Source organism: Cervus elaphus, chromosome 27 (assembly GCF_910594005.1).
Source record: "Cervus elaphus chromosome 27, mCerEla1.1, whole genome shotgun sequence".
NCBI lineage: Eukaryota > Metazoa > Chordata > Mammalia > Artiodactyla > Cervidae > Cervus > Cervus elaphus.
Window position 1 is genome coordinate 44,461,566 of NC_057841.1, and position 27,866 is coordinate 44,489,431.

The 27,866-nt window shown below is 34.7% G+C and overlaps 1 protein-coding gene across 4 annotated transcripts in view; it reads left to right on the forward strand.

Annotated features, from left to right (window-relative positions):
* ANKRD12 (ankyrin repeat domain 12) overlaps positions 1-27,866 on the forward strand; it is a 93,559-nt gene that overhangs the window by 31,960 nt on the left and 33,733 nt on the right. For 3 of the 4 annotated variants that reach the window (XM_043889387.1, XM_043889390.1, XM_043889389.1), the window contains 5 exons: positions 9,242-9,389; positions 16,542-16,610; positions 20,511-20,657; positions 23,999-24,199; positions 25,294-25,436. In XM_043889387.1, coding sequence (XP_043745322.1) covers positions 9,242-9,389; positions 16,542-16,610; positions 20,511-20,657; positions 23,999-24,199; positions 25,294-25,436 — 708 coding nt within the window. The remainder of the gene's footprint in view (positions 1-9,241; positions 9,390-16,541; positions 16,611-20,510; positions 20,658-23,998; positions 24,200-25,293; positions 25,437-27,866) is intronic. The other variant, XM_043889388.1, reaches the window with a different exon arrangement.

Below are 27,866 nucleotides of genomic sequence, written 5' to 3' on the forward strand. Positions count from 1 at the left end.
ACAAAAAAAACCCTGAAATTTTTACAGGTATTTTATTGAAACTGTAGGTTACAGACTGTAATAGTACTGTCATTTTAACAATATGTCTTCCAATCTATCGCCACAGAATCTCTCTCCATTTATTTAGATTTCCAGTTTCCCTGACTAATGCTTTGTAGTTTTCAGTGTACAGATCTTGTAATTTTATTGTTAAATTATTAATATTTCATTCTTTCAGGTGCCACTGTAGATAATTTCATTTTTTATTTTTTTAATGTTTAGTATATAGAAATACAGATATTTTTTGTATGCTGATCTTGTATCCTTTGACCTTACTGAACTCATATATTGATTCTAAAAGTTTGTGAATTCCTTAGGATTTTCTGCATTTGGGATTGTCATCTGCTTACAAAAATAATTTAACTTCTTTTACATTATGAATGCTTCTATTTCCTCTTTTTGCTTGATTGCACTAGCATTCTCTGCTTTTGATTGTAGTGTTTAGCCCGCTTACATTTAATTATTGATAAGATTGGATTTATAATTGTCATTTTGCTCTCTGTTCTTATGTTTCAGATCTTTTTCTTCTCCCCTCGTTGCCTTTTTAAAATATATATGTATTTTTCAGTGCACTATTTAAATTTCTATGTTTTGTGACCATGTTTCTTAAATTGTATTTTTAAATGTTGATCTAGGTATTATAATGTGCATGCTAATTACTATAGGTTATTATTGAGTTAAATGCAGTAAAATAAGGCAACTTGGCTCCAGTATAGCTGTATTACCTTCCCTTCGTTTGTGTTATCTGTGTAATATAGATTATATCTACAGTTGTTATTAGCCCAACAACAGAATGTTATTATTATTTTATACATTTTTTGTTTTTAAAGAAAGAAGAGAATTAAAGAGAACTATATATATTTATACAGTTCTTTGTTTTTACCAGAAATTGACGAGTTCTGGCACTCTTAATTTCCTCCTATGAATTCAGGGCACTGGTGTCATTTCCTTACCATTTCCATTCCATCTAAGGAATTTTCCTTAGATTTTACTGTAAGACAGATTCTCAACTGTGATTTCTCTCAGTCTTCGTTGACCGCGGATTATCTTGATTCTGCCATTCTCAAAAAATGAGTATTTTGAGATACAATTCACATACCATACAATTCACTCACTTAAAATGTAGAATTCAGTTGTGCCTTTATCAATTACCTTTATCAATTTTAGTATATATTCACCTGAAAAAGAAACCCTATGTACCTATTACCAGTAACTCCCCATTCTGTCCCTAAATCCCACAGCCCTAGTGTGAATAAGCCTACATTCTGTCTCTATAGACTTTCCTATTCTGGATATTTCACCTAAGTGGAGTTACAGTTTGTGGTCATTCATGACTGATAGCCTTTATTTTATTGGGTATAGAATTCTTACTTGACTTTTTTTTCATTTTAGTATTAATATCAATAGATTGTCATCCCACTTTCTTGCTTCAAGTGTTTCTAATGAGAAGTCAGTTGTTAATTGTGATGAATTTTTTTCATTGCTGTTCTTTTTTTTTTTCCTTTAAATAATTTGACTGTAATGTGTTTAGGATCCCTTTTTGATTATTCTACCTAGAGTTTATTGAGTTTCTGGGATCTGTAGATTAATACTTCATGAATTGGTGTGATTTTTTTTTTGGTACTGATTTTTTTTGCCATCTCACATCTGTTGTTGAACATATCTAGTATAATTTCAGTCACTCTGCTTTTCAAATCAAGTATTTCCATTTGGCTTTCTTTGTAATTTTCCTTTATTCCAGATCTCTATTTGATAAGTTGTGGTACTTTGATTCTTTGAACAATGTTTTCTTGCTTTCTGATGGTTACTTTACAGTCTTTGCCAAAGCTAGTATCTTGACCAACTCAGAGAAGTTTCTGTTGAATACTTTTTCCTCACTTTCCCATGTGTCTTCATTTTTGTTGAAAACGAAACAGTTTGCGTTATATATTACAACAACTCTGGTTTCTCTTTATTTTCCACCTGAAAGTTACAACTGTTGCTAGTTTTTGTTTGCTTTTAGTAAGGTGTCAGGTGTTTTGGATATTTGTTACTTTGTCACAACCACTGGGGTCTTGTTGGGGGTGGGGGTTGTTTGGTCTTGCTTTCTAGGGGTTGCCCCATACTTATATGGGTTAGTCAGCAACCATTGATTCAGACACTTTGCTGAAACACCTTGAGCCAGTAAGGTTTCTACCTTCCACTGGTAGATTTGCATGTGTTTTAGGGAGCATGTTCAGTTGTTGTAGCCATGCATTCTGGGAAACAAACTCACTCAGAAGGACAATGCAGATGGTGGAGTGCAGTTTATTACACCGGCGGGCCCAAGGCAGAGTCTCCTCTTAGCCAAGGACCCCGACTAGTTTTTGTGAAAACCTTATACACCCTAAATGTACTTGCTCAAACCCACTTCCCCAAATTCCTTGAAACTAGTCTGGACAAGGTGAAAGAGAGATACGATCAAAGTTAACCCATGGTTCCTGTGTCACAAGACTAGATAAACAGTGGACATTTATCAATAGGACTGTGGTCATATCCCGATAAACATAATGGAATTAGTGACTTTGTTCTGTTACAGAGATAATTAGCATATTCTTTTAGGCAAGGGAAAGTCCAAGTACAAGTCCTGAGGCTCTTTTATCTGGGGGTCTGGTTTCCCATTGGTATGCCACTTCTATAGACACCCGGCACAAAGTTCAGAGTCCACTGGGAGGGTGACCATGCGTGTAGCCTAATGTTCGCAGCCTGGCCTAAGATGGAGTCCAGCTCTGTCTGTTGCCTCCTTCACAGTGTTCAGGCATTTTCAGACCTGCCTTAGCATTTACTTTCCATTGGGCTCACCCAGGTCTTCCTTCATGCGTGCAGGCTCCTTGTCGACTCAGGGTGTTGTGGAGAGCTTGGACCCTCACACATCTCCGCCACATGCGCACATGGTCTTGGTGTCATCTGGGGTGTGTGCAGAGGCTAGCCATTCTCTGATCTTCCCCACATGCTTTCCCAGCTGCCCTGTCAGCCAGGGGTGAATGGCTGTCTTATCTAGTGCTCCCCTGGCTCCTTGATTTCTTCAATCGCTCTGTTAAATTTCTGGCTTGTCTATCTGCTGCTGCTACCCAACAGTGGGACCACACAGCCTTAACTAATAGAACTGTGTTTTTTGTTCCCTGCTTCCATTTGTTTCCTACCCTGTTGGCTGTTTTTATCAACATTGCGACTGAGGGGTGAGGTTTTGGCTTTCTATGTCAAGTCACAGCGACTGTCTGGCAGCAGAGATGCTGGTTTTCACTGCCAGCTCCACCCTGGAACCTTGTCTTGCAAACTAAGCATTAGCCGGGAATGAGAACAGCCCCAGGCGAGAATGCAGTCTGCTTATCCATAGTTCAGCAGTTCTTACCGAAAGTGCTTCTCAGTTTGTTTGTTTTTGTTCAGTTTCTGGAGCCTTGAAATTTTTATTTTTTTGACAATTTTGTCTAGGATTATAGTTGTTTCTTGCAGAGATAAGTTGCCAGTATCTTCATTCTACTATAGACAGAAGTTTTCTCAAATGTATTTAATGTGCCAAGTCTCAAGGAGAATGAGTTCACTAATTTACTTATTTTATCCAACAAACCTCATGTGGGATGCTTGTTTGTGTTGTGTGCCTTTCCTGTGAACCTTTGAAACAAAAAGTAGTTAATGTTTGGTCTAAATCTTTATGAAGGTTCTTAAGTAACTGCTTTGTCTCTGTTTCTGAAATGTTTTGCTCTCAGGACCCCTTAATATTTTTCAGCATAACTGAGGAGGCTGAAGGGCTTTTTTATAAATGAGTATGTCTATTGACATTTACATAATCAGAAATGAAAACTGAGAAAAAATTTATGTGTTTAATAATTGGTCTAAAAGCTGTTGCATATTAAGAATATATTTTTATGAAACTATATATTCCAAGACAGTATCAGGGAGAAGCGTGTCATTAGTTTTGCAAAATATCTTTAATGTGTGGCTTAACAGAAAGATATTCAAATTATTTGTTTCTGCAGTCCATGTGTTCAGATATCTCTTGTCACATAGTCTCAAGAGTCAAACGCACACTTTTTAGAGAATAGGAGACAAAGATACACTGACATCCTATGTGTTATTGTGAGCTTATTTCTGACCTTGCTGGTCCCCTGAAATGATCTAAGGGACCACACTTTGTGAACTTGTGTACTGTTGTAGGAAGCACACTAGTGAAAGTGTTCACGTGTACAGTGATGGAACAAAGGAGAAAAGCAGTTTATGGACGTTCAGGTAGTCTCACAGTGGAAAAAATACATAATCTGGATTCTCATGGATAAGTACATATGTGACCAGCAGGAAAATGAGAGTAAATAGTAGTCATAAGCAGGAGATCTTAGAAAGACAAGAATCTGTTAAAGTAGTTCACACAAAGTTAGGATGTAGCCTATGAAGGATGGAGGATAGGAAATAAGCTTTAGACAGGGACCAGTTCATTATGGCCTTGTGTTCCTTGCTAAAGATCTTGAAATTTATTCTGTAGCCAGGGAGCCAAAGGGAAGGGCCATAGCAGAGACCAGTAGTAGTATTTAAAAATCCAAGGAGAAGGCAGTGTGGGCAGTGACTGTGAGGATAGAGAGAAGTGGCAGGTCTGAAAGACACTGAATTACTGAGATTTACCTGTGTATGTAGAAAAGTGGTCTGGGTCCATGCTGAGGTTGATTGGACTGTTAGAGGGCACTCAGGAAAGCAAGAGGTGGTTTCAGGAAGCATGTTTGGTCTGTACTTGTTGAATGAAGTCGGCCATCGGAACATCCAATAGAAGTATCAGTAGACATAACGAGGCTAGAGTTGAGAACAGCTTAAAGGAAGTTAAAAGTATGAGAATTTGTGGAAAAGTTACCTATAGGTATGACGATGTCACCCAAAGAGAGTGGGGCAGGAGTGGAGGAGAGTATACCCTGAGGAATTCACACTTTTTTTGGAGGGATCAGGAGAGGACAAGAGAGAAGCAGAGGTTGCACTGCGGAGAGTGGCCAGGTGCCACAGCGGTGAATGGAAAAGACGAAGTTGTTGGGTTTTGGCAGTGGACCTGGGTAGAGGAAATCTCAGAGTTGTGGGGACAGGATGCAGTGTTAGATCTGAGGAGAGAATTGGAGCTTTCACTTCTAAATGCTTAAGTATAGGGAAGGTTGCGTTTGTTAAATTATATGTGAGGCTACTTGATGTTAGTTTTTGGATTTGAATTTATAAGGCCAAAATTGTTGAAGCTTTTAATCTTCTAGGTGCTTTGTTTTTATCTTTTGATCATTGCCACTAAATACGCAGTAGTCCTGAACATTGCCTTCATAAAAGTGTTGATTTCTTAAAACTGTAGAGGCAAGCAAAAAAGCAAAAACTTTTACTAATATATTTCTGTTAAAAACATTCCTTAGGTAAGTTAAGAATGCTTACTAATCATTAGGTTTATAAAATAAATGGGAAGAATAGATACAAACTATTAAATTCTTCAGTTATTAACAGTTGGTTTACCCAAAGGGATATATTTAACTGTTCTCAGCCTCAGTTTAATCATGCAGTGTTTTTTCAGGAGCACACGTGTGTTTGTGTAAGGGTCAGAAGCCCCTCTGAAGCAGTGTGCATGATGCTCAGTCTGCCATGCTCGGGACCTCCCAGCAGCTTGACATCCAAAGCTGCTGTAGGAAGTAATTTTCTTTATTTTAAACAAATATTTGACAGCTTAAGAGAAGAAGGGCCATAATATCCATTCTCAATTTTTTGCTTATAGACTATATGTTACTACTGTTTCTTATGACAAAATTAGAGGGGATGAGAGAAGGCAACATGATTATCTTTTTTCACTTATTTATTTGCAAAGCCTATTCTTAGGATTGTCTTTTCTTAGTGAGTTATTGGCCTTGAAGCCAATTTCTAGCTTCTGCTGAGCTTTTCCTTCCATAAAATTTTTAGAAATGAATCTGTAGTTGTTCTCTTATGTAAATAGAGACCATATTTATAGCTTAATATAACACAAGATATTGCTGTTAAGAGATTTCTAAATTTAAAAATAACCTGAACCAAAACTTAATTTCTTAAATGCATTCAAATAGACCATATTTGAAATAATAATTCTGTAGCAGTATGCTTTTTATAGGAAATGATTTTATTACCTTATTAAGTATCACAGTAGTCAGGGGTTCATCAAAAATACCTGCTCGGAATTCTTCAAATATTTTATCCTTTTACTGACAATCTGTGGGATTTTTTTTTTCCCCATTGGTTTTAGTTTAGAAGTTTTTCCGCTGAAGCATTTCTAGCTATAAGTTGGTGTTTATAATTTGCAAAACAATATCTTTTATCAAACATATTCTGATAGTCTAAATATCGAGTTACATTCATGAAGTGTGAACGAGTGGATGTTAATCATCTACCTTCCTAAATAGCTCTGTCCTGTCCTTTTCATCATCAGTGAAGGTTCAGTCTTCATTATCTCCTGTCTTCTCCACATGATAATTGAGAACTTTTTTTATCCAAATAATGTAATTCATGTTCGCTGTAGAAAAATTAAAAAACATATAAGCATAATGAAAATAGAAATTGCTAAAAAAAAAATTAAAAAAATTAAAAAGAAATTGCTTTGTTTGAGATGAAAAATCTTGAGGTTTTACTCTACCCTATTTGCAGGCTAATTAGTTTCATGGACTCCAGCAGAAGACATGAGACTTCCTGGGTCAGATAGAAAGAAAAGTTTTTTTTCACATAGCCATAGCAGTAGCCATATATCAGTGTTTGTGTCTGTTGTCAGAGCCCTATTTCTCACAAAGGCATGTAGTGAAGGCCAGTGACAACTACATATACAGTGGATTGTGTAACGGGAGAGGAACCCCAAATCTTTTTAATGGGAGGTAAATCTACCTGACCTTAGCCCTAAGGAGAGAAGTTATATATTGAAGAGTAAACAGATCTGATCTACCCTTTGCTGCAGAGGAAAACACTGTCTCTGTCTTCCAAGGCTGTTCTGTATACAGATAACTTTGAAAAGATAGAACAAAGGGATTTATTTAGTGCTTCTGTTTGCTAGATGTACAGAAATGCAAGAAAGCTGTGGTGGATTGTCTCCCGTCACACCTGCAATGCCATTACCCACAGATAGCCATTAACATTTTGATTTATATCCTTCAAGGGTTTATATATGTATATATATTTTAAGTTATCTCCAGGTAAATTTATACCTCTTCTTTTTTCTATCTTCTTGAGTTGGTGAAGACTACCAGCACCTTGTTTAGTATCAGCAGTGATAGAAAGTCATTCTTGGCTAACTGTTAATACTTTCATGCTGTGTGTGATGGCTGTTGTAGGTTATTTTAAGAAAAAGTGTAAATTAAAAGCACTTAATATTTTAAAATGAAAAAATCTGTTAAGTTTATTATGTCATCATATGAAAGAAGAATGTGCCAGTGACCCTCTCCTGAATAGACAAGAGTATTTATATTAATATATAAATACTATTTGATAATATAGAAATTTCAGGACAATCAGAAGTAACTATTTCTTTTGAAAGTTACTTTCCCCAGATCTGAAAATAATTTTTAGTGTTAAGATTCTCACAAAAACACTTTGTTTGGGTAACAGTTTTAAGGACAGTTTTACTTGAGAACAGAGTAAGTTGGTAGCAGGTAAGAATATTCACACTTAAAGTGAAAGTCGCTCAGTTGTGTCCAATTCTTTGGGACACCATGGACTATAGCCTGCCAGGCTCTCCCGGCAACAATACTGGAGTGGGTACCCGCTCCCTTCTCCAGGGGATCTTCCCAACCCAGGGATTGAACCTAGGTCTGCTGCATTGCGGGCGGATTCTTTACTGTCTGAGCTACCAGGGAAGCCCAAGAATACTGGAATGGGTAACCTGTCCCTTCTCCGAGAGATCTTCCTGACCCAGGAATTGAACTGGGGTTGCCTGCATTGCAGGTGGATTCTTTACCAGCTGGGCTATCTTAGAAGCCCTGTATGAATATTCACACTAGTCACCAAATTATCGCATAGGAGAACATGATTGATATAGTCTTGTGAACACTTTTCATGTAACATATTTAACACGTTGGTTTGTTTTAACTTGTTTATGTCATAGAACAGTATCTTAACAGATATGCAAGGTAGAAGGGACTTCTTAATGTGTTTTTTAGATTCTTTTGTTAATAACAAAATGTTTGTATTCCTAAGGCAGATCTCTTGAACTTTGTTGGCTAACCTTTTTGTTAATCATTCCTGTTTACTTCTGATACTTTGACATCTGGGGCCTCACTGACCTTGGGCAGACTGTCCTTCCCAGGGCCACTCAGTTCCCAGAGAAAATAAATAGCTCGTTTGTGACCACACCTTTCATTTGCAAACCAGCAATCCAGGGTTCATCCCTGACCACCAGCTCTAGCAACTCTCATACTCTGGCACTGTCCCCCTGCCCTGACGGTTACGCAGAATAACCATCAGGTACCAGACAACTAGAGAAGTGACATGTATACCCCAGAGCCTGCACAAGTTATGCGGACTAGCCAACCCTAAACCTGCTTGCTCTCCTAGCTTTTTCCTGTGGAAGCCACACTAAAGCTTCCACGTGCCTTTCTTTCCCTCCCTCTGCCTCCCCGAACTGGCTAGGTGCTTCCCCAGGAGAAACTGTGTTGCACGTGTGACATGCCCTCTTTTCTTGGGAGCTGTGAGTGACAAACTGTCTTTGAACTGGCAGTGGTCTCCTGACCTGTTAGCCTCAATATGCCAGAATAATAATAAAATTGACTGTTTAAAACAGCATTGTAAGCAAAAGGCATGCCTGTGAAGCTCCATTTCATTAGCAGAAGTGAAAAGACAGCTCAAAAGGATTTTCCTTTACACGTGGGAAATAATTTGATAGTTTTATTTTTCAGTAATCTTTACTGCTCAATTCAATCTATAATTCTTTTTCTGATTTATATATTTGTTTATTGGATGATGTCTATCTTAGACATAGAGTTCTATTATATTCAAGATATCTTGTTTTACTGTTATTTTATATTATATTACTAAATGAAAGGGAATATGAAACAAATTAGAAAACATGTTGTTGTTGAAAGTGGGCCTTGAGGACATTGAATATGATGGTAGTTTGTAATACCCTTTCAACTTTTGTGTATGAAAGTTTCCTTCATAAGGAATTTTTTAATATTGTACTGCTTAGCTAGTATCATTATAACTTTATTCATGTTTAATTTTTTAACAGAGTAAAGACAAGATTGCATCCTATAGCAAAACTCCAAAAATTGATCGAAATGATGTGGGCAAGGAGATGAAAGAGAAATCGTCCATGAAACGTAAACTTCCTTTTACCATCAGCCCATCAAGAAATGAAGAACGAGATTCAGACACAGGTAGGAAAATTTGTTGTTTTCTAGTAAAATCATTATCCTTCTTTTACTGTGATTTTATCATTCCTTTTGTACTACATTTTATAGAGAAATATTTGTATTTCAGAATTTCAGGTTTATCATTGGGGCAGAAATTCATATATTCCTTGCCCAAATATAATTTCTATCATAGATAAAAACAGTTTTTTTTCTTAGTCTTAGTGTTCATTATAGACCTCTTACCATTTTAAGAACTTGATTTCTTGGGGAGCATTTCAGTGATGAAAATTTACTCAGTTACATGGATCTTTGATGTGCTAGATTTGAGAAAGAGTTGTTCAGTTTTTGTGGACAAATTATTGAACCCACCAAAGGAAAAAAAGCTTAGACATTTTAGATTCAGAAATGAATCAGAAATATGTCCCTTCCAAAAAAAGAAGAAAAATATTGAGGCTGCCTCAGTCCAATTCATAGTACTTTTTTCCTCAAAACTCACACTATATCAGGAATGATACTTGACATCCGTCAATCCCAGTTATTCGTAATAGATTAGAACCTTATGACCACTATCTATAAATACTAGGTTGTATTTTAGCCCTGAGATAGTAATTTCCTAAAACTCATATAAACTTGAATGTTTGTTGTATGTTTATCATAATTGTTTTATCCCCTGAATGAAGTATTAATAATGAACTGTTCTTAAGAATGTTTTAGTTTTTAGTTTCACTCTCAGAAAAAAATCAGTATTCTAAATTTATGTACAGAGATTATATCCTACTTTTATCTTTCTAGCCACCTTAGTCATCAATATAGAAATAATCTTGACTCCACAATCTTTGAAAACACCCTAAGGACTTTTGAAATGCGTTATGCTAATATAGCTTTAGAAAATAACCTAGTTTTAGTGTACACTTTTGGTAGTAGCTAGGTTTCCTTTTGTGTATTTGGCTATTTCTCTTAGCTTGAATTAGAAGTTTTGCTCTTTTTTTTTTTTGAGTAAGAAATTATGTGCTTTGTTCATTTTAAGTTACACTCCCTTCTAAAGGTTCGGATTTTTTTTTTAAGCCTGGCCCTCCTTATTTTTCAGCATTGTTTTCAAGGTTACGAAGTCATTTAGCTGAGAAGAAAGTGCTCATGTGCCTTCAGATATACAGGCTTTAATTTGTCTCAGACTTTCTCCTTGGAAGTCCTTCTGCTAGTCATTTTTAAAGTACTTACACTAAGTAGGTTGTTTTGCAGTGACAGTATTCTCTCGTTAGTAGTTTGAAGAAGGGACTTAGAAAAATTCAAAGGTTGTTAACATGTTTTTCAAAATATATAAGATTTCAAAATAACACACTTCCCAGGAGAACCCTTGTTATTAGATCAGGTGGGTTATTTGCCTTTCATTTAGTGTGAAATAAAGGAGAAAGACTTAGGAAGACATGAACTTTAGGCACTGAATGAACATAGTCTAATTCATATATTATTGATGGGATTAATGCTTTTCTCTGCTACAGTCTTTCCACTATTTGAATTTAATAGGGCATTGTAGCTCTCTCTCAGACTTGTGTAGTATGAACATTTTTTTTTTTAAGGTCACATGCTAACATTAAATAAGATTTTGATGGATTTAAATGTATGTCTGTAGTTTTGGTAGTCTGAATTTATAAATTTTAGTAAGTAACAGATGAATGCCTTAGTTTTGCATGAATGCACATACACACCACACATCCAAAGCATTGAGAAGAATTTCCCCAGGCCCAAGGAAAAATGTCTTATTTACAATCAAGCTGTCTTATTTTCATAATTTTAAAAAAGAGTCCAGAGTACCATTAATGGCTGTTTCAAATATGAATGATAAATTATAGTACCAAAACTCATATCTGACATTGATCTTTTTAATATTTTAGATCATTAGCTGAAACTATACAGAATAAAGTATAGAAGGGAGAAATACAACATATATGACAACACAATCTAATTAAAGTTCTCTAACATGTGAAGAAAAAAAAACACAGAAATCAGAGAATGGACAAAAGATACAAGCAGGTAGTTCAGAACACCAGAATTATAGTTGACAAAGAAATATATGAAATAATAGTAGTCAAGGAAATAGAATTTATAATGACTGACAAAATTATCATTGGTTAATCATACAAGGGCTTCCTTGGTGGCTCAGCTGGTAAAGAATCCACCTATAATGCAAGAGACCTGGGTTTGATCCTTGGATTGCAAGATCCCCTGGAGAAGGGAAAGGCTTCCCACTCCAGTATTCTGGCCTGGAGAATTCCATGAACTGTATAGTCCATGGGGTGGCAAAGAGTCAGACACAACTGAGCAACTTTCACTTTCATTAAATCATACAAACTGGTCACTGATTTACTTTGTCTTAAGTTATAGAACTACCTTGATATAACAACCTATGTTAAAAACTAAACTTGTTAACATTTGACTTATTCTTTCTTTTGGCATTTATTCAATAATAATTATTGATGAGAATGAAAACTATCTTCAAGTGTATTTCTCTCAACTTTATAATAGGAAAAAAACAGGAAAGGGCTGATAGGAAATAAAAGGATTTGTTTAATTATGGTAAATACTGAGGAAATACCTTTTACCCTTAAAAATAATATTGTAGAAGAATAAGCAGTATGGAAAGATGTTCATAGTATACAAATTAAAAAAACAGGTTATGAAAGAGAAAAACAGGTTATGAAATAATATGTACTGTTTGCATTATGTCATATTCTTTATATTTGTCTATATGCTTATGCACATAGAACAGATATTAACACACATACAAAGAGAGAAAATTGTTTAAATATAAAGATTGTTTCATTGTAGAACTAAACCTAAACCTAGTGAGTTATTAAGGGTCCTGAATAAAAATGTAAATATTATGAACCCTGAGTTGGTGAAAAGTAAAAGAATAGGGAATGGGGAAAAAGGAGAAAAAGCTGAGTGCTACTCATCTCATCATCTCTCATGACAAGGGATTAACTGAAATTGTCTAAAACTGAAATTTTTTTTCAAAATTATTGCTTAAAACTTTTAATCTTTCTGTATTTAAATTTTTATCTGTATATTTATATATATGCCTGTGTTTATATTTTAGCATATGAATCTCTTGTAGAGAAGTGATTCCTTTAGTTCCTTTTCTTTTTATGTTGGATTAAACTAAAGTTAATCTTACAGATTTTTATTTAAAGATCGCACATATGTATGGTATTTTCTTCCTCTTACATAAATTGATTTCTCTCTCTCTCTCCCCTGATCCCTCTGTCTTTACGTGCATTTAGAAAGGTACTTTTCATGACACTCAGGAGATGTTAGCATGTTGTTTCCAGTATTGGGGATGACTTGTTACGTTCTTCTTTGTATTCTTTTATATGCCTTGAATTTTTAACATGACAGACATACATTATTTTTATAAAACAACCATCCTTATTTTTTTTTAAGACATTCATATTGTCCAAGAAAGATTCAGTGGTTCTCATAATCAGCAATAATGCCATCAGCCAGATGAGTCATTGCTAGTCTTCATTTTGAGATAGCCTAGTGTGTCTTAAACTCTTTAAATTCTCAATTATTTCATGCTTATTAATTTTTTAAAAGATAGCACTTTCTAGAAAAGTAGTTGCTTAACTAGACAGATAATATTTTGGGGGAAATTACAGCATAATTCAAAGTGTTGCCCATGAGTTCTTATAGCTGTATCATAATTGTCTTCATTTCAACAAATCTCCAGGATAATTACTTATATCATTCCAGTATCTAGCCCACATCATCCTATCCTATTAGAGAATTTCTATAAATTTTGTTCCATAAAATGTTAAGAGGCTTGTCTATACGTAACTCACTGAGCCTATGGAAGTAACTACTTCTGATCTAGAAAACAAATTGTTTCTTTACAGCTACATCATCAGCTTGCTTTATCACAATTTTTTAGCTTTTACTTTCAGTCTTTCCCAGCCTAGAATCCAGACAAGATAAGTTATTACAGTTATAACAGAGAGAAGTCAGAGCCTAGTGTTTCTTACCAGGGGCTGTTGAGTCCGACAGACCAATGTTGAGTTCTTGCTGTGGCCAGATTAGCTGAGTTCCTTGTAAATCCCGTTTGTCTCATCTGTAAAAGTGCATATATAATACCAACTTCAGAAATTGTGATCTCTGAGTGACATAACATATAAAAGCAGTTTGCAGTATATTAGTTAAAATAGAAAACTGACTTAGAGATTTTTCATCTACTGCAGTAAGAGCAGGCATACATAGGCAGTGCAGCAGTTCAGTAATACCGACAAGGACTAGGTTCCTTTCATATTTCTGCTCTGCCACCCTTAGCTTGTATACAGGCTTTGTCCTTCAGCATTTTGCCTTATAGTCACAGGACATCCTTCCTGGGCAGGAAAGACCAGTGATGCTTTTTACTCTTGAAACAACCTCCCTAGAGACTTTTGCCTGCACCTCAACTGGTTAAGCTCTGCTAGTTGCAGGAAAGTCTGAAAAGTTGAATATTTTTGAGCCGGGTATATTGTCACTCTGATTAAAGTTGGAGTATTCCTATTAATAGAAAGAGGATAATGAATATTTAAAGTAGGCACCTTATAATACTGATATGGCTTCCTTGGTGGCTCACTGTTAGAAAATCTGCCTGCCAATGCAAGAGACATGAGTTTGATTCTTGGGTTGGGAAGACCCCTTGGAGAGAAGGAAATAGCAGCCCACTCCAGTGTTCTTGCCCAGGAACCCCAGGGACAGAGATCCTGCCAGGCTGTGGTCAGTGGGGCCCCCAAAGAGTTGAACATGACTTAGCAACTAAACAACAGCAAAATATTAATAACTGATAACTACTGTTATCTTTAATAGTTGCTAATGTTTCTACTGAGTGAACTTTATTCCTGCTCTGTCCACCATAAAACCATACTAATTCTCTTTCCTAGTCTAATGGCATTCATTGGATGCCATAACAGTTCTTTAACATGAAAGTACTGAACTTGACTATTTGAGGCTACACACGAGTGAGTCTCTTCTTGGCCTCCAGCCTACATTTGAATTATTTTGTTATGAGTAATGCCATAAGAGTGTCTTTCCAGATTGTGTTTTTGTTATACCCTGACTTTTTTCTTTCTTATTCATTCCAAGAGTGGGGTTATAGGGTTAAAAGGATACAACGTTTCTATGACATTTCTCTAAAATAATTATATGTAGTTACAAAATCTTCCAGCAGTATATTTATGTTCTTTAATCTCAAATAACATCAGGGCACTTGTTTTTTTTTTGTTTTTGTTTGTTTTAGGTTTGATAGATCTAATTATCTATAGTGATAAACCAGTAGTATTTCATTTTAGTTTGCATGTTTAAGTTAAAAAAAAAAAACATTTTTTACTTTTTAAAAAATGTTTATTTCTTCTTAATAAGCATTATCTATTTGCTTACTGCATTTTTTCTAGTGGCATATGTAAGTAATGTGTGAATAAATGTGGAAGGAGAAGATGCAGAGAGGCACAGTATGCTCCATTCCCCAAGGCCATGGTCGCAGTTGTAGAGTGTGTTCACATGCTCTGAACTCAGTCTCTGCCGGCCATCCATCAAGACCTGCTTTCCTGAGGCTTTGATGCCATTGAAGGATCCTACCCTATTTAATGACTCAAGCAACTTTGGAGAGGGCAACTTTTTAAAAAAGAAAATAAATGTTATTTTTCTGATAACTGTGTTAAAACTAACATAAAATTAGTGTTTTGCTTAATAAGGATACTCCTCTTTTGGTGATTTTCATGGAGATTGTCTATTATAGATTTATTTTTGTCCCTTCCCCCTGATAATTTTCTAGCTCCTTAATTAAATCTTTATAGAATACATATACAGATGCCCCAAATACGAACATACTTACTTGAGTAAAAGCCAAAGGGTGTGTGGGGTCAGGATAGATTAATTACTTCCAAAGGAAGGTTTGGATAAACTATTAAACTGCTTTCTTATATTAATGAATATAATTGAAAGCGAGTTTATTTTATCCCCTATTCTTTAATTGATCACAATAATATGATCTGCTTTCACTTATCCATTTAATTCAGTTTGTTGGTGCAACAAATTAGTTGCCACTTTGCAACCTGTGGAGGCCTTTTTAAATTTTTGTTTATCTTGAAATGTCAAATATTCTTCATAGAATTCTTCTAGTTGTTAACTTAATGGTTTTGTTAACAATTACAAAAAGCAAATGTAATTGTTTATTGAAAGGCTTGTGATTCAGTCTGTTTACCCATTGGCTGTAGAATTGGTCTAAATGTTATTTTATTAATGATTTCCCTTTCAATTGAGTGAGCTTTCTCATCACTAAACTTTTAGGCTTATCTTTTTTTGCAAATATTATGTTTAGGAGTTACTTGTTCTCTAAATTTTTTTCCCCCAATATTTTTGTTTTTTCCTTATACCTAACTGAATTCATGAATAATGTCTATAGTAATCATTCTGGAAAAAAAACTATGAACCAATAAGTTGAGATTGTAAAGATTAGAATAATATTATTTTAAGTTATAATAGCATCTTGTTTGTAACTAAAAATATTTGCTCTGGCCATACTGTCAAAAAGTCAGTTCTCCATATTCTTGATTGTCTAATTTATTGAGTTGTTAGGCAGCATTCCATTTCTTAGCTGATAAATTTTGTTTTGCTTTAGCCTGCTTTCTTTCTAAGAGGTGGTCAGTGTAATAATTCATAGTATTTGAAATGTTGATAGTTTATAGAAATATTTGGTCTGGAAGTCCAAAATGTTCTATTGTCTTCTGAGTAGTTTTGGCATTCGTAGAACAAAAAGGATGATTCAAGTCTTTATTCAAGTTCTCTAAAGGCAAATTCTAAACAGAAAAGCAGTTACAGAGTACTGTCTCTTTTATCAGTATTCAGAGATTGAAAAAATATTCTCAAGAAAGATGATATGTTTTAGTAAGCAGCCTCAGTAATAACTGTTATCGCAAGCTACATAGTTGACTTTCTTCACATTAAGACCAAAGAAACTGAAATCTTAGGTATTGGCCAAACCTGTGTTTTAAATGTCCTTTTGGCTTTACCTTAAAAGTGATCTTTTGGAAAAACAGTGATACATCATTGTGGTCTTTTGAAAAATGTTGGTTTGTTGAATTCTGCATTTCCCTTCGTATGCTTTTTTCTCTTCTCCTGTCTCTTCTCATTCTGTAGATTCAGACCCAGGACATACAAGTGAGAATTGGGGGGAGAGACTTATATCTTCTTACAGGACATGCTCAGGTAACTAGATTATCAGGGGTTCCTGTTAGCCAGTGGTTTCTGTCACATTTATAATTAATTCTTGTACTATAAATAACTTATTTTCAAACCAGCATATAGATGTCTGTGGTTGAATAAGTGACTATATGAGTGACATAAAATTTTCCAGCCTCATTTAAGAGCTCCCATGTACTGTGTCCAAGACGTGTTCTGTGTGGATGCTGCAAGCAGGATCCTGCAGACAACCGCTCAGGCATGCAGCACAGCTGGGGGTCCGTTCACGTAGAAGAGTAGGAGAGGCACACCCTTGGAGCTGTGCTGAGCAGCGACCCCTGTGGGAAGGTGCCCTGGTCCTCCACCTCTTAGCTGTACGCCCTTCACACGTTATACCACACATAGTGATTTTCATAGACAATATCTTACTCTTCAAGCATGCAGTGTGTTTTTTAAAACAAATTAAAAAATTTTTCAGTTGACCTCTTTAGTCTGTTGACTTTGCTGCTGCCCCTGTTGAATTTAAAAATGGATTAAAACACCAAGTTTCCTGGAGAAATGCTATCAAAGAGTAAATGTATCCCCTAGTATGTGAAAACTAAATTAGCTAGGTGTTTTGATTCTTTTTTTTTTTCTATTTTTTAATTAGCTTACATTCTTATCTCTGAACTTTTTAAATGTAAAATATTTTTTAGTCCCTCAGTGTCCAGTTTTTAGCATATGGCCTTTAACTGTAAAAACTAAAATAAAATTTCTGTTTCCAATATACTTTGTATTCATTTTATAAATTTGTGGAGTTGGTATACAGCAAAGCAATTATTCTTAAAGTCATGCTGAAAACTGTTAATTGACCTGATAAGTCAGTAATACTTAGTTATCAAAATTGGGCAATGGCTTGTCTACAGTCAGCATTTAAATTGAACAGATCTACACTTACTGTGGAGTTAGTGGTACTTTCCTAAAATGGGGCCCCTGAGTACCAGGGCACACCTAAAGGAGCAGTATGTGATGAAATTGCCTGTGATATGAAGGTCATGGCTGGAAATCAGAAGATATAAGCACTCACCTGTCAGAAACTGTAGATATTGCAGAACCATCTGTATTTGAATTGTAGCTCCCACAGTTTCATTCCTTATACTGTGACTGCTTTATGGGAAAAATGTCATATTTCTGAGACATTGGTAGGCTTATGAACTAGTTCCCCAAAAAAAACATTTGTCTTTTCTCAGTATACTTAATTGAGGTGTGACAGTGTTGAGCTTTCTGTTTATTCTGATAAGACAAGAGAAGAAAGCACTAATTTTCAGAATTATAAGACTGAGATATCTCTGTAATTCTAAAGGTCCTCTGAACCTTGAAGTAAAGAATACTGGATTGTTGAAAAGGCTGTATCTGTTTTTCTTTAGTCTTAAGTGAACCACCTGGATTTTTCTTTAAAAATCTCTTAAGGTGAAAAAAAAAAAAAATCTCTTAAGGTGGTCTTCCCTGGTGGTCCAGTTGTTAAGAATCCATGCTTTCACAGAGTTTTGTTGAATGGTTTCAACATGAAAAAGCACACTTTGGGACATACTAATCTAAGATTTATGATTTTTAAAAATGGTATAAAGTTATCTCTATCTTACACCAGCTACTGTTCACCTACCTTATTTTCCTGTCTCATGTAAAGCGTGAACTCAAGACAGATGGCTAAGGTAACTCAGAGAAAAAATAGTGTTCATATAAATGCTAGTATGAGTTTTTGTTTGAAAATTTGGAATATATCCAGTTTGTTTATTCTTTTCCAAAATATAGTATCTTTGTTCATTTGCAGCATGGAATTTTAATAATGAATTCATTATTTAAAGTTTTTTTCTATAAACTGAGTATCACTTTAGAGTATATTCTTTTTAGGAGGTCATTGCAAGTATAAAGGAACATAATTGATTTTTGCTGTTTGATGTTAATCTTATTGAATTTACTTTTTAAAAATTTTTTTGCCACTCCTTCATGGCACATGGGATCCTAGTGCCCTAACAGGTATCTAGCCTCCATCCCCTGCATTGGAAGTGCAGAGTCTTAACTACCGGACTGCCAGGGAAGTCCTCAAGCATTTTCTTCTTAAAACATTGTGTTACTAAAATGCGATTAATACCAGAAATCAAGAGTTTGTAAATGAGAAAATAAAAGAAAAATTTTTTTCCAAAATTTTTAAAGTGTTTTAAGGATAGATATGTATTTTTTATTTTGCTTCTTCTAATTACTAGACTGTACTTTTTTTTCTTAAAACAACTTCCTTCTTTAAACTGTTAAGAGTTTTAATCTAAGTGAGAAGTACATTCATTATATTTAAAGATTTGGTATTCAGATCAACAACTATTAAAACAACAGTTGTGGTTCCTCATTAAATCTGAGAACCAAAGCATATAGAACATTATTAGGAAAAAGAATGTGTTTCAGGAAAAAATAGGTTTCTCCAAAAGACCTATTTGGGGGTTTATAATAAATTTAGTAAGTTAGGTGTGACACTGATGAAATGGGCCTTATACTAATTGGATCATTAATAAAATGAAAAGTCAGAAAATAGTATATTAGCACTATTAGTAAAGGCTGACTTTAATAATCTTGGAATTTTTTATTTCTGTTATGTAAAATTCTTCAAATATCAACAAAATGGACATTTTCGGAGCTATTGAATTTTGGGTGATTTGTGGCCAGCACAGTGTAAAGGAGGCCCTTTGATTTTTCCAGGCCTTTAGGATGCCAGTTCGTCCTGATTAACTAAGTGGCACATTACAGGATTTTATGCCTTAAATAATAATACAGTAATATATAAATAGTATCAAACTTTTATTTGTTTCTTGAAAGTTACTAGATCAATAAATGCTTATCTCCTGGAGTAGTCTAACTGCTGTCCACATCTACCTGAGAAAAATGACAGTATTGACTACTACTTGTCTTCTTGCACTCATTTTGCTATTTTACATTTGTTTACAACTTTTATTAATTTATTTATAGTTTTGTAGCTCCTCTCTATACTGCAAACCTAGATCAGTAAATCCCAGATGTTGGTACAGGATTTTCCAGGAAACAGATGCCTAGACAGTTAACAGGCAGCTCATCTCACACGGCCACTTGAATTAATTTCCAGAAATGTCCTTAAGGAAGGAGTAACTGGCACCTATGTTTCTTTGACCTGTGGAATTCAGTTCCATCTGAATTTTCTGACTTATGATGGGGAATGTTGACTCCATTGGCCAGAGATTTGCCAAATAGCTAAATCTGAGAACTGGCTTTATGATGGATCAAATCTCTTTGAAAATTTTTTAGACATTTTTTAATTTTTGCAGGACCTCTATTAATTCCCCCGGCCCCTTCCCACACACATAGAATCTTTAATTTTGCTCAGTTTCAGCTTTGATTAATAGTCTTCCATGTTCAACTATCCTGTAACTGCAATAGAGTGATTTAGTATTATTTTTCAGTAATTACTCTGTGTGATGTGTTTTGTCTTAAACAGCTCCTTAGAAGATGTACAAATTATTAGTGGAATTAGGGAGGTAATGTGAAGGAACATTGCTATATAGGCTTAGGAATAATTGAATAAGATTAGAGTGAATGAAGGAGTTTCAGAGATGTAAAACTAAGGAATGTTTGAAGTGTTATTTAATAGAATCGATCATTAAAATACAGATCTTACTAGGACTAAATTTCCAAATGTTAAGTAATTTTCTGAAAATTATACAATTAAGATGTTTTTTTCAAAGCATTCAGGGAGAAAATTGCTTATATAATAAAATCCTAGTGCTCTTTTGTCTGCCTATTGCAAGTTTCTCTGTTACTCTTGTTTCTCATAAACATGTATCATCTATTTTTAAAAAGTCTCCTTATGCTTTACTTTTGAGTGCTTAAATTTGTTTCAGATTCTTACATATTTATTAATAATTCCAGAGAAAGAAGGTCCAGAAAAGAAGAAAACAAAAAAGGAAGCTGGAAATAAGAAGTCCACTCCAGTTAGCATTCTTTTTGGTTACCCACTTTCAGAGAGAAAGCAGATGGCACTTCTTATGCAGATGACAGCAAGGGACAACAGTCCAGGTAACACTCACCATCATTGAGTTCCTATGTGTTCGTGGTTTTCTTCACATTGTAGTTTTGTCTTGACAGTTATTTTTAACTACTTTAAATGTTTGTCCTTTCTTGGACTTAATCAGTTTCTTCAAAAGTTTGTAATCTTAGCATGTGTTTGTGTGACAATTGTTTATTGTCTGTCTCATCTACTAGATGAAAAGTTATACAGGAGCAGGGATCTTGGCTCTTAGCAGACGTTCAGCAAATGTTTGTCTACTAAAATGAGTACAGTTGACCTTTGAACAGCACAGGTTTGAACTGAGTGGGTCCACATACACACAGATTTTTTTCAGTAGTAAATACTGCTGCATGATCCATGGTTGATTGAATTTGAAGATACAGAATTCTGGATTTGGAGGGCCAACTGTAAGTTGCACATGGATTTTCAAATGTGAGGAGGGTGGGTACCCCTGATCCCTGAGTTGTTCAAGGGTCAACTATTATTTAGAATTGGATCAGTCCACATGAGAAATCTGTTGCAGAACTGTGTGTGCTTTTACCTTACTGCAGAAATTTTTACTTCAGTTTCTGTAAAGCTACTTCTAGGTTTATAGTTTACGTTTATAGTTATACTTTACTTTTATAGTTAGCATTCTATTGTAAGCTGGTAATCTTATCACGTGCTTTTAGAAGCAAGAGTGTAATTCATGTTTTATTGTTTAAGATCTGCTAAAATTTATTTTGGGCTTCTGTGGTGGCTCAACAGTAAAGAATCTGCCTGCAGTGCAGGAAACATGGGTTTGATCCCTGGTCCGGGAAGATCCCCTGAAGAATGGGATGGCTATCCACTCCGTTTTTCTTACCTGGGAAATCCCATGGGTAGAGGAGCCTGGCAGGCTGCACTTCACAGGGTTGCAGAGTCGGATACGACTTAATGGCTGAACAACAGCAGCAACAAAATTTATTTCAAAAGAAAAAATATCTGCAGTGTATTATGTAAATTTATTTCATGTTTCATTTCACATTTCCGTTTAAGATATTGTGCTTCTTCTGTGTGTTTGTGTTTATTCAAGTATCAATAGTTTGCCCTCCAGAAATTATTAAAGATGGCTTACCAGCAGGATGAAGACAAAGAAGGAACAAACAACCAACTTGCTCATTTATTAAAAGAGTTTAAAAGGTAGATAAGGTCCAGACAGCTGGGCTGGGATAGTTACTACATTGAGCAGTGAACTTAGTTATACATTCTGGTAGCTAAAAACAAGAGTTTTAAGTTGTATAAAGTTCTCATTGACCAATGCAAGAAGAAAGTAAATCTCTTTGGAGAAATCTTTTTCTTTTGGAAAGAAAAGTTCCAAAAATTTGGAAGAAAAATTCTTTTCTTCAGGGCATCTTTGTATAACACTTGGCGTAACATGACAGACCCTGTTGAAATGCATTGACGAGAACACAGTTTTTCGAGTGAACTTTTCCAGTGTTGGCTCTTTGTTATTAAAAAATGGGACAACTTGGTAAAATTCTTAGAGTTTCTATAGATCATAGTTTCCATTAAAACGTAAGTGTATCTGTATCTTTCACTAACAAGAGCATGTTAGGGCTTTCTCCTTAAAGTGGGGCATGTTGTTTTGGTTATTCTTCTGCCTTTCCACCCACAACTTGGGGAGACTGGCCAAATCAAAGTTATTTACAGTGTTAAACTTCAAATGTTTCTGTAAAGTGTTGGCTCTGACTCAGATTTAATAGCTAGATGAGAAAACTTTTGTTTCTTAAAAGTGTTATTTAATACTGTGAACCTGTATCCTTGGAGTAAATTAAAGAATTAATGCAATAAGGCAAGAAGCTAAAAATCTTTCCTCGTTTCCAATAACCTCTCCCTTTGAGCTGCAAGCACTATTCATAATTTCTTCTCAAAGTTTTTTTTAGATATTAACATGTAAACGTATCTTTTGTTGCTGATTGTTTTTAAATATAAATAAGGTTAATACTGTAATACTGTTCTGCAGTTTGTTCTTTTCATTTAAGGGTATATCAGTCCTTCTTATTAATACATGTATAGAGGGGAAAGCTTTTGAAGTGTTAGCCTGTTTGCCAGCTGATAGATACGGTTGTTAAGGTTCATAGTCTTATCCATTACATAACTCATTTTCCATGTTTATTCTGTTTGCCATTATGGGTAGTACTACTGGTATTTTGTCTGTGTTATATTATGTTGGTATGGCTGAGAAAATTTTATATGAGTTAATTCCTTGCAAGTTGTTTGAATTTAAAAATGCCTTTTTGTTTTAAAGTTCAATGACTAATTTCCTAAATAAATTATTTGACTATAAATATTATAATAACCATGTATTCACTCAACAAATGTTGTGTAAGTACACTGTGTAACAGGAAGTCTTCTAAGCAGTCGAGATACAGTAATGAGTTAGACAAGATTCATGTACTTCTGGAGTGTACATTATAGAAATTCATAGATAAGAAACCGTTACTAACTCGGTGTACTTTAAAATTCAAAAGGTAAACTTTAAACCTTTTTCTTAATGAGAAAAGAGGGGTAATACTTTAGCACTCCCATCGTGGCAGTTTGCAAGGAAGTCATTATATGATGCTAGAAAATTATTTTCTGTAGACTTTTTTTTTCCCCTTAGAGCTGTTGTTCCTTTTAAATAGTTGTAAATTTTCAGAATTATTAACACTGTACATACGTCTCAAATCCTTAATTGATTAAGAAACTATTTTTTGTTTGTTTTTTTCTTAGTTCTGAAATGGGGAGGAGAGGACTTTAAGTGTCATGCAGTTAACTTTCTTGTTTTTGAGAGAGAAACTGGAACAAATACCAAAAGATAGAAATCAAAGCAAAGCACTTTTTTTCCCTCCTTTATCGGCCCATTTTTAAAGGCCTTTTTCTAAACTGTCCTTATTTCTTATGGATCATAAGCTTCATTTCATACTAAAATCATGTATGACTTTAATTTGTACCTAATGTTGGAATACATAGTTTGAGTCCAGTACTTTGAGTAAGAGGTGTAAACTCTAGCCTTCAATGTCGTTTCATCTAGGTCTTGACATAGTATCATAACATGCCATGAAAAATGGGTTTTTTTACAATTTATCAAGTTATTCATTGAGCAGGTACTTTCAGAGTAGAATTGACAGAGTGAAACATTTTTTTCTTAGTTGGCACATGCAGTATTTGATAACCCTAAAGGAAGATCTACTCTGGGTCATTATCAGATTATCCAAGTCAAGTGTCAGATTGTTTGGGTGAGAACGTACTCCCTCAGTCCAAGAAATTAGCACATTACCTGTAAAAACCTTTACATGAATATACAAAATATTTAGTCTAGAACTTTAAACTTTTCTCTTTCTTACAGATTCCACACCAAATCATCCTTCGCAAACAACACCAGCCCAAAAGAAAACTCCCAGTTCCTCATCTCGACAAAAAGACAAAGTTAATAAAAGAAATGAACGTGGTGAAACTCCTTTACACATGGCAGCTATTCGAGGAGATGTAAAACAAGTCAAAGAACTAATAAGTTTAGGGGCAAATGTGAATGTGAAAGATTTTGCAGGTAAGACTTGTAATTAAAGACATACTCAGGAACTAAAATTTTGGGATTATCCCTTAAACAGACTCTGGTTTCAATTTAATCAACATTCTTTGTTTCTCTTTCTGAAATAAAAGTGTTCTAAAAGTATACTTTAATGTAAAACTATTTTGGAGTTTGTACATGAAACCCTGATCTCAGGGTTACTGACAATTCCATGTCAGTAATCACTCAAATTCTTAAATATTAAGCTTCTGTTTTATCTGGCATATTACCATATAATTTTTTATCTAATTTAGGATAAAAGTTTTATCCAATTTTTTGATAATCAGGCAAATAAACCTCCAAAAAAAAAGACCTTTGATCCATTTACACTCCCATCAAGAGTATATGGAAGAAAGAAAAAAAAAAAGTATATGAGAGAGCCTTGGGTAGGGGAAAGAGATAAATTAGTAGGAGTTTGGGATTAACATATATACACTATTGTATATAAAATATTAATAGATAAGAATCTGCTGTATACAGGGAACTCTATTTAATATCTTGTATTATTGCAAGACCCTAACAAGCTTATTTTGCCCTTTTCTACTTTTTATTTTATAATTCAGTTGATTTTTATAAATTATAGCAAGTTTATATTCATTAGGTAAGCTTAAATGTTAATTTAATACTTTTGTCAAATAATTTAGCCCCATGGGAAATAATGGGGCTTCCCTGGTGGCTCAGAAGGTAAAGCATCTGCCTGCAGTGCGGGAGACCTTGGTTCGATCCCTGGGTCGGGAAGCTCCCCTGGAGAAGGAAATGGCAACCCACTCCAGTATTCTTGCCTGCAGAACCCCACGGATGGAGGAGCCGGATAGGCTACAGTCCACGAGGTTGCAAAGAGTCGGACACGACTGAACGACTTCACTTTCATGGGAAATAATACTACTGTGGATGAACCTTCTGTAAAATTAGTGGTTTTCTTAGGTACTTATTTTCAGTAGCTTGTTCATCATTCCTTTTTCCTTCTGTATTGTGTACATTTAGAATTACTGTATCACACATGGTTATAGTAAAAGCATATGTGTTGAATTAGTAGAAGTGAACCATATGTTCAATTAATATTGTAACTTTAGGTTGGACACCACTGCATGAAGCTTGCAACGTGGGATATTATGATGTTGCTAAGATACTGATAGCAGCTGGAGCAGATGTTAATACACAAGGATTAGATGATGACACTCCACTCCATGATTCCGCTAGTAGTGGGCACAGAGATGTGAGTATGACAGGAGGAGCAGTAATACACATCTTCAAAAGATAAATTTAACCCAGAGTAATTTAACTCACTTCTTAGTTGTACAGTCTGGTGTCATATTTCATTCATTGCCTGACCAGCTCATTTGTGTTTTGTTTTCCCTTTTTCTACCTTCTAATTGCTAATTCCTATTATGGGTTTAGCATTATCTTTGCATAAAATCTATTTAATTTGATAATTAAGCAACTTGGCAAAATTTTTATTTGAAGGGCCATTCTACTGTCGGATAATTAGATGTAGTGATTAAAGCATATTTTCTTATAAAAATTTTACACTGTCATACCTTTTTTAAGATATTAATATTTAATGATTCCTTTGTACATAACATCTGTTCTTGAATTTTAGCTGACATTATTAAAGATATTCAGATGCTTATGTATATAAGACATGATTTAATCAAACACGATTATATATGCTTGAAAATTTAATGGCATCTTTAAATACCATGTTTGATTTGTTTTGATGCAATATTATGACCCATGCTGGGTTTTAAATTCCATTTGCATTTTCACTCTCTGGCATATTGACATCAAAGCCTACCCCATCTTTGTTGTAATGAAGCTTATGTTTTAAGTGTGTTTAATGCTTAGTTCCATTACTGTAACCTGCTTATAGCCAAAGCAGATCAACCTAGGGCACTGTTAGCAGTGGTTCTAAAGCAAAGGATTTGGTTCATCAAAGAAGTAGTTTCTGTTTTTCACTTAATTTTGACTTTTATTGACGAATACTTGTGCATAGTTTAGAAAGTTGAAAAGTATTGTTTAGCTCAGAAAAATACCTAAATTCTCCCTTGCGTCCCTTCACACTTCCCAGTACCATTAGCCAAAAGCAGCTGTTGTGTTTCTTCTCTTCATTTCTAACAAGGTGTAAGCTATTTTGCTTTATTAAATTTTTAGTCTCTAGTTACTGACCCCTACAAAGGATTTTAATATATATTGCTTCTCTGAGACTCACAGAGTGTACTCTAATTTTATTTTGCCTTGGATTTTTATTTATTACCTTGGTTACTACTCAGCCTTGTTCTAATTTTTCTTATTTAGTTCTCTGTGTAAATATATATTTTGTATTTCCTTACTCTCTCTTTCATAACTCTAAAATGCCCTGAATAAGGTCAGACACATCCATCAGTTCATTGTTTTTGAGAGTATCTTTGTATACAAAATGTCTCGTATCCGGCTTCAGGTGAGACTAGCTGCCCTAGATCTGTGGCACAGACGCTGTCCAAGGATTTCTGTTTGCCGTGAATTTCATGTGGGATTCTCAGTCTCTGTGAGATTTCCAGTCTCTGGCTGGAGTGGTTGTGAATTTGTGAACTACATTGCATTAACTTCTCACGGCAATAGTTGTGTGTTTTCACTCGGAGATAAGTGTTGTAAATGATTCATATGTATTAATCACTTTAATCATCACAGTAAATGAACATCCTTTGGTGTCTCTTGTGGAAACTGTATGACCCACTACATTCCAGTACCCTTAGCTTCTCCCACAGTATGGAGAAACAAAGACACATGAGGTACCATTGGTCTGAGACACTCCCAAGTTTATTAAACTGATAAGAGTCCAAGTTAAGGGATTAAATAAGATAAATGCCAATGTCTTCTTAAGACAAAGTGAGGTAAGGATATATTAAGCTGGAAGAGCTGTTGTTCAATACACTCTCTGCTCTCTGGTGAATAACATAGGACATGCTTTCTAACACCCTAGCTCGAATTTTGATGTCATCTCATACCTTTATGCTAGAAAAATCCCCTTTAGTTCTTTCATTAGCAGCAAACATTCTCAGCCTTATTTTCTTTTTTGACACAATAAAAATTTCAGGGTCATGCTGCCTGCCTTTTAAAAGCTGCTTTAGTTGAGAAAAAAATGAAACTTGGTGAAGATAGATACAAATTCAGTTCTGGCCTGGCTAGTTTGCCAAATGTGTGGTCTCAAGTTACTTTTTTCCTCTCAACTTCCTTTTTCTCATCCATAATAAATAATACCTATTTAAAGGGGATATTTTGAAGGAAGAAAAGACACTGAGCACATAAACCTACCTTGAAATCTAAAATGTTACAGAAATGTCAGGGTTAGAGATTAAAAGGCTACTTTTATATTGTTATTTTTTCAAATATACTCAAATATTTTAGAAACTGAAACTCAGAAATTAAAAATGTCATTTTCTCATTTAAATCTTTCTAAAAGACTTTTTCATAATTCTCAAGTTCAAATTTTGAAGAAAAATGAAGCCTATGATGTTATTTTTCCTAAACTGATGCTTACCATTGTTCCAGTCTCTTTTGCTCCTTTGACAGCTCATACATACCTATGGGATAGCACTTAACTATATTAATTTTTACTCATGTGCTTCTCTGTTTACTGCATTGAATATTGAGTCTCATACATATGTAA